This window comes from Dermacentor andersoni, chromosome 3 (assembly GCF_023375885.2).
Source record: "Dermacentor andersoni chromosome 3, qqDerAnde1_hic_scaffold, whole genome shotgun sequence".
NCBI lineage: Eukaryota > Metazoa > Arthropoda > Arachnida > Ixodida > Ixodidae > Dermacentor > Dermacentor andersoni.
Window position 1 is genome coordinate 155,488,567 of NC_092816.1, and position 13,184 is coordinate 155,501,750.

Consider the following 13,184-nt stretch of genomic DNA (forward strand, 5'->3'; position numbering starts at 1 on the left):
CCACGGTCCACGATCATGTAGATAGCAACCGCCGTTTCAACTGCAGCAGTCCCAGCAAACAATTTTAATTTGAACTTGTTGCACATTGGCCGCATGCCTTCAGAGCTGCATAGTAACAATTCTCAAAAACGCATTGATAGTGACTGCGGTTTTGTCCGCAGCAGTTGCAGCGAGTAGTTGTTTTGTTTTGGCTCAGTGCAATGTGCACACAATGTTGCAAACATGGCAGACGCCATCGAAGAGGAAGAGCAATTGTACCGCGATCTGCATGCTGGCATCAAACCAACTGGCAATGAGCGGACGATCTGTTGCTGACCAGCTCACTACAGAGAAAAAGCAAAAAGAAACCATCAGACTATGCGCACGGTTATGAAGAACATGTCTGTTGAAAACACGAGTCTTGCGCTGGGACTGCATTGCAAAAGAAGTCGCGATGCCTTCGCTGCTGTGAGCGTTAATCAGTCACGAGATGATTAGAATTGCTCTGACAAGTTGACTGCTCTTGTGCAAAATAGAAACAGGATTTGCTCATTCATTCACTGAATAAAAGCGTGTTGATATCGTAAGCATTTGTTTGTTGTTCTCTTGATAGTCTCGATAATTTGACATTAGTCTAATTAGAACATTATTTTTTCAGTCCCAGTAAATTCAAATTAATAAGGTTTTACTGTCGCAAGAAATTATACTTGGTTGTCTATAATATTGGAAACAGACTTATTAAAAGATTTCCTGGGGTAATTATTGCAGTTCAGTCACGTTAGCTGGAGGCAAGGCAAATTTTAGTGATGTTAGCTGATTAACATAGTTTCACTAATGAACATTAGACGTGTTAAAGCACACGTCCCAGCTTCAATATTAAAAAGAAGCAGCAATAAAGTAATATCCATTTAGTAGAAATCCAGGGCTTAGCACGAGTTTCAAGAAATGTGTCCTCAAAAGCTGTCCCGAAATGCATCGTTCTTTCATTTAACACTTATCAGCACTCTGGAAAATGGAGGGCTGGTAAGTGTTAAGTGGTGTCAAACTGATCACGGTTAATGTTGTCAAACAAATTCCGTTTTTCTGTGCTCACGTGCAAGTAGTAGATTTAAATGTGATTCAACTGTCTTTCTTCAGGCAGAAAAATTCATGCAGCAAGAGGTTGAAGGGAAAGTTTCGACCAATAGATGCTGACTTGGATGGAATACTGGAATATGTACTCTTATAAATACTAGTCAGCTAAGTTGTGAATGAGAGCAGTCTAGGAACTACGTAGGTTCATATACCATGCTCAAAAAGTGGTGCAGGGCCCCTTTGATGTATTGCTGTCCTTATCTCTATCTGCCCAGCTACTTGGTCACACCTGTGTACCTGAAGGCAGGCCACTTCCAGGCAGCCAATGCCAACATGAACCTTTCACTGAAGCTCTTCACTGGCAACTACAAGGATGTGAGTGGTGACACCTGTTGATCATTCCTGCTTTTTCTGTTGTCGCAGTAAAGACAGTGCGCATGTGGACACGTGGACAAACGTCAAAACAGAAGTACTTTGTTGCTGATAAAAACAGATGAACACAAACACTCATGTATTTTTTTTTTTTTGTCTATCCGTCCAGAAATGCGGTGCCTTTACGACAATAATAGCCAACGAACTAGACCCCCTCAGTATCTCCCGTGCAAGTTTCTTTTCTGTCCTGTCGCATTGGCCATCTTTCACTTCCATCGTGAAGCATGGTGGCTTGAAGTCTCAGCCAAACTTTTTCAGTGTGTTTTGTATTTTTGATTTGCCAGGGTCGAGTAATCTTCGAATAGCTGGCAAGTAAATCTCGTGCTAGAAAGTCAAATAACGTGTAATGTAAACAAGCTGCTCTGAATGATCCCAGATTCTTGTGGCACTTGTGGTTCGACGAAGCAGCAGCTCACCCTTGTAACCTGTTTGCTCCATTCACTTCAGCCTCCATAAAGGTAGCAACCGAGTTTGTACAGGTGCAACAGACAGCATGAGTGGATGTGCACGAGCATGCAAATTGCACTTGCCTCGGGCGAGTTAAACTTGTTGGACATTGTAGCACAGCAAACCAGTTATATTGACTGCAGTGCCTTTTCATATTCAAACTGTATAACAAGCCATTTTAATGCCACAGAGGATAGGCACAAACAAAACTTCAGTTCTGTCTCACACATGCGACAGTTATAAGCATACAGTCGCCGACCGATCGTTCGGACACCAATAATTTGGACAAGCTTGACTACTCATATTTCTTGATGACACCGTCACAGACCCATAGACTTATTGTAGAAGTACGACCAAAATTTCGTACACCTTACAGAGTGTCGTGCAATAATTTGAACTCCAACTGCATAGCCGTGAGCTAATTTGGCCACCAAGTTGAGCAGAAATGGCAGTATTTTCGTTTTGATATGTCGCTGGTATGGTCACCTGCCATGTTGCTGGTGTCTTGAAACCAAAACTAGCCAAGCCTAGTTAATCTAGTAATCGTCAGCCACGTGCAAACCACAGGATAAGCCAAACCACTGCGTTTGCAGTTTGCATTATTTGTCATGCGTTCCATTCTATGCTTATCATCAACCATTCATGGACGGCTGATCCTGTTGATACTATGGGCAGAATGTCACTCTGACCATTGATGAAGCGCAAAAAAAAAAGTCAATGTCCGATTTTTCGGACTCTCTAGGGGCTGCGAAAACATACGAAAAATCAGGCAGTCCAGAGAATGAATGCATGACTATTGCTGCCCCCAAGAGCTCAAATCAGCCCACGTACGTCCGAAATTGTTCTAAAGGCCTGCCAGCATACTAATTAGGTGTATCAGTGCTCATACTGTGATAGGAGACGGCAAGTGCATACATGTATAATTAAAGAATACATACCATGTCCCCTGACAATTACCCCTTCCCACTCTTGATATGCTTCACTGCAATACTTTGCGTATGCTTTACCCCGTAACATAGCTGTATTCAGGCGACGCTGACATTCGGGAACTGGGATTATGCAATGCATCATGCTTTCCGAGCTTCGTAGTTATTGCTAACAGTGGCAAATTGTTTTGATGAAAAACACAGCACCAAAGCGCAAGAAGCTTGGTAGCAAACGTAGAAGTAGCTAGGCCTAACATTGCCACTATGGTGGCTACACCTGCCAGCGGATCTGAGTGAGAGAGCAGCAGTTCGAGGCGGTGAGATAATAAAAATGGTGGTGGTGGTGGCCTTTGATCAATGCCCTTTCAGCCCTCCAGTTATGGAAAAAAGTCCAGAAAATTGGATGGCGAAGTTTTATTGCGTCCGAAGTTTCAGATATCTTTATACATTGACTTAAACTTAATGGGGTACGTGGCGGCACCGCAAAGGCATCTGAATTATCAGGCACGTTCGAAAAATCGGGCGTTGGGAAGATCAGTAGTTGACTGTGTTATAGAAGGCATGCATCGCTTGAAAATTGCAGCCACAGACTTATTTAGGGCAAAGGTAAGCATATGTGTGCACAGCGATGCGTTGACAAACTTGGGCTGTATACTCGGAAAATCACTTTTGGGGATGTTTTCACTTTTGTGATATTGACTAACACCGGATGGTAATGTTTGGCACTGGGCCAGGAATGCCGTCGCTCGTATGCGCCGATAGGTCTTGCGCTAGCCACATTAAATTCAAGGTATCGCCGAAGTGACGATTGGAGAATACCGTTCACCTTTTTATTGCAAATATATGGACACTTCAGGCGCATTTTTGCTTCGCCATGATGTTCCATATAAATTTCATGGGCAATACATCGTCGTCATGCATCGTTTGCTGTTTGTGCGAGTGAAGCCGACAATCGCGGCTCAATTTGGTGTGCGCAAAGAAAGTAAGTGGATGGCAAACATGCCATCTTCCATCCTATGAAAGGCCGTGGGGATGGGAGGGAGGGAGGGAGGGAGGGGATGACATTGTGCTCTGGCAGCAGCTGCGCATGTTGCGACCAGGCGCAAGGGGAACTGATAGGTTGTGGCTCAGTCTCGCGTGCCAAATATGGAGGAAAGCAGGGAAGCGGTGCGTACTTTGCACGGTCGCACCCACCGTATCTTGAAAGGGATCTGCAGATGGCTTATACCTTTGTGTGCACTGTGTTCTCGCCACTGTTGCGTTAAAGTGATAGACCACACGAAGGTCATTTCGCTCGCTGCTGCTGCCACACTTGCTCACACCAGTGTCGGCACTCGTCGAGGGCGATGTGTTCATGTTTGTTTCTGCGTTCTGACACCATCCTTGTTAAATCAGTTAAGCGAATGTCTCCAAGTTTATAAGGCTGATAAAACTACTCTTCTTACTTTGTATAGCTGTCTACTAATTTGCTATCGCAATGGATGCTTCGTCTTTTGGGCAGAACTGCAAAATTTTTGGCCACTTGTGGAATAGTCACTTATCTTTTGGTGAATCCGGTATTTCAGACTCCTGATTATTCAGACTTTCTGGCAGTCCTCGTCGAGTTCGAATTAGTGGTCAGTGACTTTACGGCATGCAGCGAGTGATGATAATGCAAAAAAAAAAAAAAAACAATAAAGTGCAGATACGTACAATATTGCTTATGACATGGGGCTAGAAAGAGCGCTAGAGTTCAGGTTTTGGAAGACCAGTACGTCGACAAAGCACAAGTATAAAGACAAGCACATTGGACAATATGCACAGTGTAAAATACTGACATAACATAAACACACATTCACTGGAGTCCTATCTTAAGATGACTGCAGATGACTATAGTGTGCTCTGTTATCTGCTTTCTGCCCAACTGAAAAAAGCAGAGCATGCTGGCAGGTAGAACATCACTGTAAAAGAAATGTGTTGCACAGGGTGTCGGTCTACTTGAGGCAGTTGCTCAGACAAATTTATTACCGTATTTACTTGCATAAAGATCGCACTCATGTAATGATGGCACCCCTGAAGTTTGTCATTAAAATTTGATATTTTTTTTCTTTCCTGTGTAATGATCGCACCCCAAACTTGCCACAGCGATATCTCGTGTGCCAAGTCTAGCTAAAGATCGCGCTTACCATCTATCGAATGCTGTCGAATGACACGCGAACGACTCTTCAAGACATACCAAGCAGTCTGCACACACCTAACATTCTTAAGCAGATGCCCCATTTCATTCCTTTCATCACTTTCCGCACTTCCATGAAAAAAAAAAAAAAGCTACAACCAAACTTGTCTTGGCTTTATTATTTGTACGCTTTGTAATGGTTGTGGTCAACAACAACAGTAACAAAGAAAGCTCCTTTCGATTCTTCTTGTCTGCACTCATAGGCACGCAACAAATTGCAAGCGGCAACGATAGTAGCCACATTCACATTGATACGTTAGACGTGTACCCTATTCATACGCCGACGCTTGTAACACAGCTAGGATATTCGCCCACCCTTAGCAGTGCAGGAACGTGCCATATTAGGATAGTAGTGAAGACAGATGCCGCAGTTTTCGCAGCATGCCCGCCATGTGTTTCTATGTCACTGGCAGCTAAGTGCTCCCATCTCTGTTTCTGTGCCCTCAAAGTGGACATGGCTACGTTATTGCTGCAAACTTGTCGATATTAACAATATTATTACTGATACGGAAGGAACTGTTTCAATGCACGTAATGTACTCATGAGGAGAAAAAAAAAAATCGTGTTCGGCGCATTTGGCTTGCTCTGCTGGCCGTTATATTTGTTTTGGTGTCCCGCACTGTTACAGTGGCAGCCGCCTGTTTGTTGACCTGTTGTCATTCCACAGCAAATGCGGGATGAAAAAAAAATATTTATTTTTTCGGGAAATTTAACCCGTTTAATGATCGCATCCCTGAATATGTGTCTTTTTTTTTTTTTTTTTACAAAAAAGTGTGATCATTATGCGAGTAAATATGGTATAGAGCAGTTCTTAAGTAGTCCTGGGTAGTGCAGGACAACAAATTAGAGACCTATTAATAGCTTTTTTGTGTTGTTTCCATTGCAGACAACAGACTACCTCATTGCTTGCTATAAGTATGGCTCCTTCACAAAGGTGAGTTGAACACTTGGCCTCACAGATGGCTCACAAATGGGGGCATTGTACAATTGGTCTTATGGTGGGCTTCCCACTAGCTTGATTTTGTCTCGGTTTCCTGTGGCCCTTTTAAAGCACCACACAATAGGAACACAACAGAGCATGTCTCGTGCCGCAACAATATGCGTGACGCTTCACATTACATATATGGAAATAGTTGAGTCTGTTAGATTTTTTTAGTCACGCTGTACCATACTTTTTCTAGTTAGTATGTTTTCTCTCGCTTTTATTTTTAATGTATGAACGAGGTTCTACTGTATTTAGTGTTTGCACATCTTTACTTCTAGGGTAGTTCTTGCAACAGTGTGTTTGAGAAATGCACCTCTAATTCACTGATTTAGAACGGAGGCCGATTCTGCCTAGTTACAAACCCTTAGCTCAGTAATCGCCATTACTGCTTTATTGACAACTTAAGCTTGGAGTTAGCACAGCCCTTGTCTTTCTGGTATTAGCATAGTGTTGACTGGAGTAGCACTTGAGAATGCAATGTTCAGTCTCAAACTCCATCAAGGTATGAACATCTAGGAGTTAACTAAATTTCAGCAGCCTTTGTTTTACTAAGATAAAGATGCTCCAAGTTGTTGAATGTTCCAAGACTTATCCACTGTAATTATCTTTCAACAGTATGAAGTCTCGCACACAGGTCATAGTGTTTGTTTTGAAGGCCTTGAAGAAATTCCTAATAAGCAATTAAAATAAGTGTGGTGGGGAAGAGAGATGTAATTCTGGGGCTTTGTTGCTCCAAATCAGTGGTACTGCAAAACCAGCTAAAAAAAGTTTAAATGTGAAGTGTCCCCATTCCCTTACAGATTCAGGAGATGATGAGGTTTCGTGAGCGGCTGAACAACTCTCTTCACTTTGCACTTCTGACTGTTGACAAGATGATCTTAGAGCTGTTGCTTGAAGCTAAGAGGTAAGCAAATGCTGTAGTGTGTGTTGTTCTGTTGATATTGGTGGCAGCTGGTTAAATAATTCAAGGAAAGCAAAAGTGGCCAGAATTTACGAATTAGGGCTTGTTCTATGTATGTTGCATCAAGTTTTATGAAAAATCAACTGTGCTCATGGAAAGGTTTTGAAGGTGTTGAAATATAGGTTTGCACAAGATTTCAAAAATACTGCAAGCATAGCCATTGCATAAGCATATAGTCCTCAGTGCTTATGCAATGGCCCTGGAGTGGTCATCCCAACCTCCTTTCTTCTCTTCTGCTGTGCTGAATCTCCACGAAAGGTGCTAAAGGTAAATGTTTGTTAAACAAGTGTGCATCCCCTTTGCTACCCCTGTCCATATTTGTGCACTCTTTTCTAAAGCCAAGTACTCCTGAGAAAAAGTTATGCAGATCCCACACTCTGTGGAACTCTATGTAAGCGAAGCTTTCTGTACTATTTGCTTTGATTGACGATAACTAGCGGTGATGGTGATGGTGATGGCAAACCTTCAATTTCTTCAATGTTTAGTCCTATACAAGAGTGGTGAGCTGATGTTAAGTGCTACCTTGCATGCACTACTACTGTTTGTCTACGTTGTACACAGAACACACAGGGGGACATATTTGCTTGAGGCGTTATGCGCTATACTTCATAACCTCTGAGAGGGTTAGCATATTCATTGGCTCGCATGGCGCATTGCATCATGGCAGAAGTATTAAACTTTAATTGAATTACGGGGCTGTACATACCAAAACCATAATCGGATTGTGAGACACGCTGTTGTGACGGACCCCAAATTAATTGCGGTGTTCTTTGTGTCCCTAGATCTGAGCGCATGAGCGATTTTTATTTTGCCCCCCGTCAAAATGCATATGCCGTGGTCGGGATCACATTCATGACCTCGAGCAATGACATGCGACCACTTCCGGATAATTGACTAGACTGTGCTGTGTGCTTTAATTAATGCGGCTTTGCTTCTGCACACCCTGCATAAGTTGTTTGCTTGACATATTTGCGTAACATTTATTTTTCAGAAATAGCAGAAACGTACCATACCGAACCTCGAGCTTAAATTTAATGAGTTTGCCTGCATCTGCTGTCGTGTCTAGTAGAAGTGTTTCCTTGCCTTCTCACTTCACCTTTTCTGTATCCCCCCTCTCCCCCCCCCCCCTTGCATGCATGTAAACTGCGATCAAAGAGTGGCAAGGCTGTTAGTGCGTCGGTTCTACCCATTCTATCTAGCTTCCCTCTGGACGTGCACGTTGGTAGAAAGATAAGTGCTGCAATTTCTGTGATGCTTTTGACGGGGTTATGGATAATTACAACTGTCAAAAGGCTAATGCAGCAATGCCCACGGAGCTCCAGAGCCTATTGTGCACATTCAACAAGGTGCAAAGGTCCAAAGGGGTTTCTGGCATTGCCTTTCCTCTCGGCCGCGCTCTTATCGTTACACACATGCTCTGAACCACCCCTCGATGCGTTAGCTGTGGGCAAGTCGAAGGAAGAGGCAAAGAAAGGCTTTAAAAAGTTGCAAGGCAGTAAAATTGCATGACTTTCTCAGTCTGAACTATGGCCTACTCAGCTTCTAAAGGAGAACGCCATATCTCTACAGAGGCAGCTGTTAAAAAAAATAGTTTTAAATGGCTGCGAGCGTTCTTATAAATCTTCCTGTTTGCTACCATTGTCCACATTTGTGGACACTTTCTCTAAAGCCACGTGCGCCTCAGGGAAACGTTTCGAGACATACAAATTGCACTTGTTTATCAGCATTCGTCATGGTGTACCCTGCCTCTAAAGAATAGCAGCATACAATGGCTGAGGGGGCCGTTAAAGAAAGAAAGGAAAATGGCTGCGACCAGCTCTTGGTGATGTTTTTATAACTTGGATCCACCTTTGTGGACAGGACTTTTTGGCTTCAAAATGCTGTTTATGTCACCAATTCTTTTTCTTTGAGCTCCTGAAATAGTGAAAAATTAATTTTAAGGAAGTGTTACTCATTTGGTTGCCTACATATTTTTCGGGAGTGAAGAGTGCATATACAGTAGACGTCCGTTAATTTGACTCCAGTCAATTCAATTCTGACCAAAGCTCCTGGCCGGTGCTCCTACATTTGTATAGGCCCAAAGCCGTCATTTCAATCTCAAGATGGCCTTCACCGGTAATTCGAACTTGACTAGTGAGCTTCGCCGTGATACAGATGTGTTATGCGGCGAAGCATAGGCAATTTATTCAGGTTAATTGTACCAAGAATGGAAAGGAGGCACTGTTGCAGGACATAGTATGTGTTCCTAATTATACAAGCGCACACCCGCCGTTTCCAGTCACAGCATGGAACACTTAGATGCCTAATAAGCTTACTGGCAGCCCTTCAGGGCTGTTTCTGGCTTTGCTGTGGTGTTTTGGGCCCTCGTTTAGTCCGCATGTGTCGTGTATGGTACCATTAACGGGGCCTAGTACGCATTCTTCGGTTATCTGTGCACGCACTGTGCGCAGAGAAGCGGAGACAAACCATTTGCGTTTTGGGAAAGTTCACAAAATGGAAGGTGGCAAAATGAAAAAAAAATAAAGAGCTAACAAAGTCAGCAAGATGTTTAGGGCCAACAAAAGAGTGCAGTCTATCTAAAATTCTGACAGCCTGCCAGTAAACTTAGGCGTCTCAGTGCTCGTATTGTGATCAGAAAGTGCACGTGTCTGTAACGGTGGCACCTTTTCTCACTTAGTATGCTTCACTGCAAAACAGTGCTGCAGTGCGGTGGGGCTAACTTTAAAAGCAATACAGTAAGAGCTCATTAATTTGAATACCGCGGCAATGCTACGAAAATTTGAATTATAAAGAATTCGAACCAATGAAAGTCAGAAAAATTACTCGGTTAAGGCGGGGACCCAGCGAGCCGGCAACGGCGAGTGGAGACCCGCGCCTAGTAACAGCAACCTCGTAGATGACGTAGGCCCTCGTCGGGGCACGCGAGCGCCCAACTGCAGGCAAAAATAAAGTTTGCTCCAATCTAATCCAATGGGTTAAGGCGCGTATATAGTCTGACGTAGTGTGAGCACACATGCTACATGACATTGGCGAGAATAACAGCATCTATAGTTCGAAGCACTGGCATGGCCAACGTAACCGCACGCAACCAACGTGATCCGACGTGCCTAACGTCGACATGGCTCTTGCTCCATCCGCGCATTCATCGTGCAGACCCAAATTGCATCGCACGGAGAAAAGAGGTGCCCACACTGCTTCGCTGACGATCGCAAACAGCCATTCAAAGTGGCGCACATGTTGGGGATTGTTTTGCGCATGCTCCGAAGAGAGCAGCTAACGGCACGCGTGACGAAGTCCTCCATGGGAATGTATTTCGGCTGGAGCAGTACAAGCGGCATACCGTGATTTAAGGGCATTAAGTGTGACTGGCAGCAAGTGACACCCGCCAGAACCGTTGGACTTAAATACGCCTTTGCACCGCCTACGTTCACCACAGGAACGAGAGCTGCACTCTAAAATGCACTTGTGAAACGCGCCACAACCTGCTGTGATGTTGGTCTCCATTGTACTTTGTAGCTGCACCAGCCCCATGCTGCAGAGTTCCATTACACATACAGGTGGCTGCTAATGGCCGCAAATCTCAAAGGCTATGCTTTTCGGTATGCGAGCACTGATAAACATCATGGCCACCACGTTTCAGACATTACCTGGTGCCGCTTCTCGAAAGAACATTTCATAGAGAAAGAGCACAGCCTCCAAGATGTAACATAAAGATGTAAAAAAAAGAAAACAGAAAAAAAGAACACGCAGGGCCATGTGCACGTTTTTATCTTGAAGGTTTTGAGAGAGGGAAAGAACCGACCTGCAACAGAGGCATTGGCCATGCCTGGCCAGGTGCAAATGCAGCTCTCTCCAGTCAGGCCTAAACAAAGGGCCGCAAGTAGAAAGAGCAAAGCTGTGCGACATGCACGGTGATGCCAGCGTCACCAACATGCTCCCACACACTAGTATTCTCCTCATCCACGATGGCACGGAGTTCGAATTATCGGCGACGGTGTGGATTTCAATGTGAATTAGCGGGATGTGTTACATGTTGCTTTCAATACATTGTTGGGCGGACTGCGGCGGCTACTTCAAATTATCCAACATTCCTAATTAACAAGTTGTGAATGAACGAGCCTTTACTTTACTGCTAATGTGGACCGATGGTGAGTTTTGGTGCTATTTCTGTCTCTTGTTTAATTCAAGCCGCCGGATAACTTGACCAGTTTCGTTGGTCTTGTCAGGATCGAATTAACGAAAGCTAACTACATCCCCCCAAAAAGGTGGGTGCTCTGGGTAAACCTTAAAAAGATGTAAAAACATGTGCTATCTCTCCTCTCACACCCCCTGTTGTGTCCACAGGGTATTTATGAATTTTAATGTTCACAGGTTGGCAGGTATGTATAGAGACCTCCGTAAGTACAAAGGCATATCCTCTGGGGGCATACAGTAGAGGTTGTGAAAGTAAGTTATGTTCATTAGCAAAGGGCTGCATGTCTGTAGCATTCGTCCTTGCAAACGTACGACCAGAAATGTTGATGTGCTTACCTTGGGAATTGTACTTTCATGACTTGTGCTATCAATAAGGGACCAGTGGAGTTCTCTTTAGTGAGCATCGGTGCAGACAGAACTTGTAGGACATGGGTGAGAAGTTGCACAAACAGCCAAGATGTTCTGGCTGGTTTTGAAATGCCTAATCAGAGCCAACTTGCCAAGATTCATGTTGTTCTCTTTGTTAAGGTTTTTCTTTCTTCTTTGCATGCATCGAACGATGCAGCCAGGAGACCCTGAAGCAGATGCTGATGAGCATGGAAATCGACCCTGTCAATGGTATGTTTCTCGTGCACGTGCATGTGGTCTTTTGTTTTTCAAGACATTCAGCACAACATAACTTCACCATTTCTTCAGCTTCATGAAGAGAAAAACACTGGATTCTGCCGAACAGACATTCTATTTATGAAAAAAAGTTTTCCAGACCTTCGTGTGCGAACTGAGTTATCAATGCTGGCATACTAATTGTGTGTTCCCTTTAATAAAAGTTGACCATGCTATGCGTAAATTAGGAAATTTGCATACGGAAGTTGGAATCGGCTAGAGCAAGACGGGAGTAATTAGAAATTGCTGGGAGAGGCCTTCGTCCTGGTAGCGGACATAAAGATAAGCTGATGATAATTATGGTGGTGGTACTATACATCTTGATTCTTAGGTACCTAAGTTATTGATAGCTTGATAATTAGCAACATTTTTGTTACATAAAGTGAGTAGACTCATGAGAATGCGCTGTATATTTCATGCTCACATGTACCTGGTATTGTGTTTCTGTTGGCCCATTGCCTTGCATGATGCAGTTGCTATGTGTTTAGCCCCACTTGAACTTGCATCCAAGTAGAAGGAAAAAGTTTATGCATATACCATTGGTTTTGCTTTCACTTCACTGTTTGTCTTCATGTACTGTGTAAGCTTACATGAGCTAAACCAGGTTCTACAATCTTCCTTGCAGACAAGATGGAGTGGAGTGCCCTGACGGACAATCGGGACGTCAGGATCTTCCGGGAATGGGGTGCCACTCGGAGGTCAGTTGCTCTGGTGTGTGCTGTTGAATAGCACACTGTAAAGCAGCCAGCGTATTTCTCTCAAAATAATTTTTTTATCTGCTTTGTTTGTATACTTTCGAACTGTTGTAAACCCAGAATGTACACAAATACAGTAGAACCTCGTTCATACGTTTCCGAAAAAAGAAAAAGAAAGGACATGAGAAAGGATGTATGTAACATGCAGGAACATTACAGAATAGTGACTCATCAAATGGGAACATAATATATAGGAGTCAATGGGCTTTAGGTCAGGACTGCGAAGACATGACGTAGCAGCTGGGAAAACACAACAGTAATCAATGTATCTATGGGCCGCCACTGTATCAAGAAAACAATGAATGCTTAGTACATCAACATTCCTTTAGTTACTGATGAAATTAGCAGCCGCTATTGCGGTTTTGCACACAGTCGGCACAAAAGCTGCATTTCTTGTAATTTCGTGACTGATAAGCATTTGCAGCTATGAGGGCCTCGCGACTCTCTTTGCAGTGCAACCGTGGCATGAGGCTTACGTCTTCATTTGAGTAGATGTGCTTTTTCACTGCCACATGCACACACCAATAATTTTTCGCCAGTGAGCTTGTTGTCA

General features: G+C 43.7%; 1 protein-coding gene across 1 annotated transcript in view; it reads left to right on the forward strand.

The window, feature by feature from the left end:
* Positions 1 to 13,184, forward strand: part of psidin (phagocyte signaling impaired) — an 84,943-nt gene that overhangs the window by 47,186 nt on the left and 24,573 nt on the right. Inside the window, exons 15-19 of the mRNA XM_050172882.2 lie at positions 1,329 to 1,428; positions 5,960 to 6,007; positions 6,859 to 6,962; positions 11,779 to 11,831; positions 12,502 to 12,574. Coding sequence (XP_050028839.1) covers positions 1,329 to 1,428; positions 5,960 to 6,007; positions 6,859 to 6,962; positions 11,779 to 11,831; positions 12,502 to 12,574 — 378 coding nt within the window. The remainder of the gene's footprint in view (positions 1 to 1,328; positions 1,429 to 5,959; positions 6,008 to 6,858; positions 6,963 to 11,778; positions 11,832 to 12,501; positions 12,575 to 13,184) is intronic.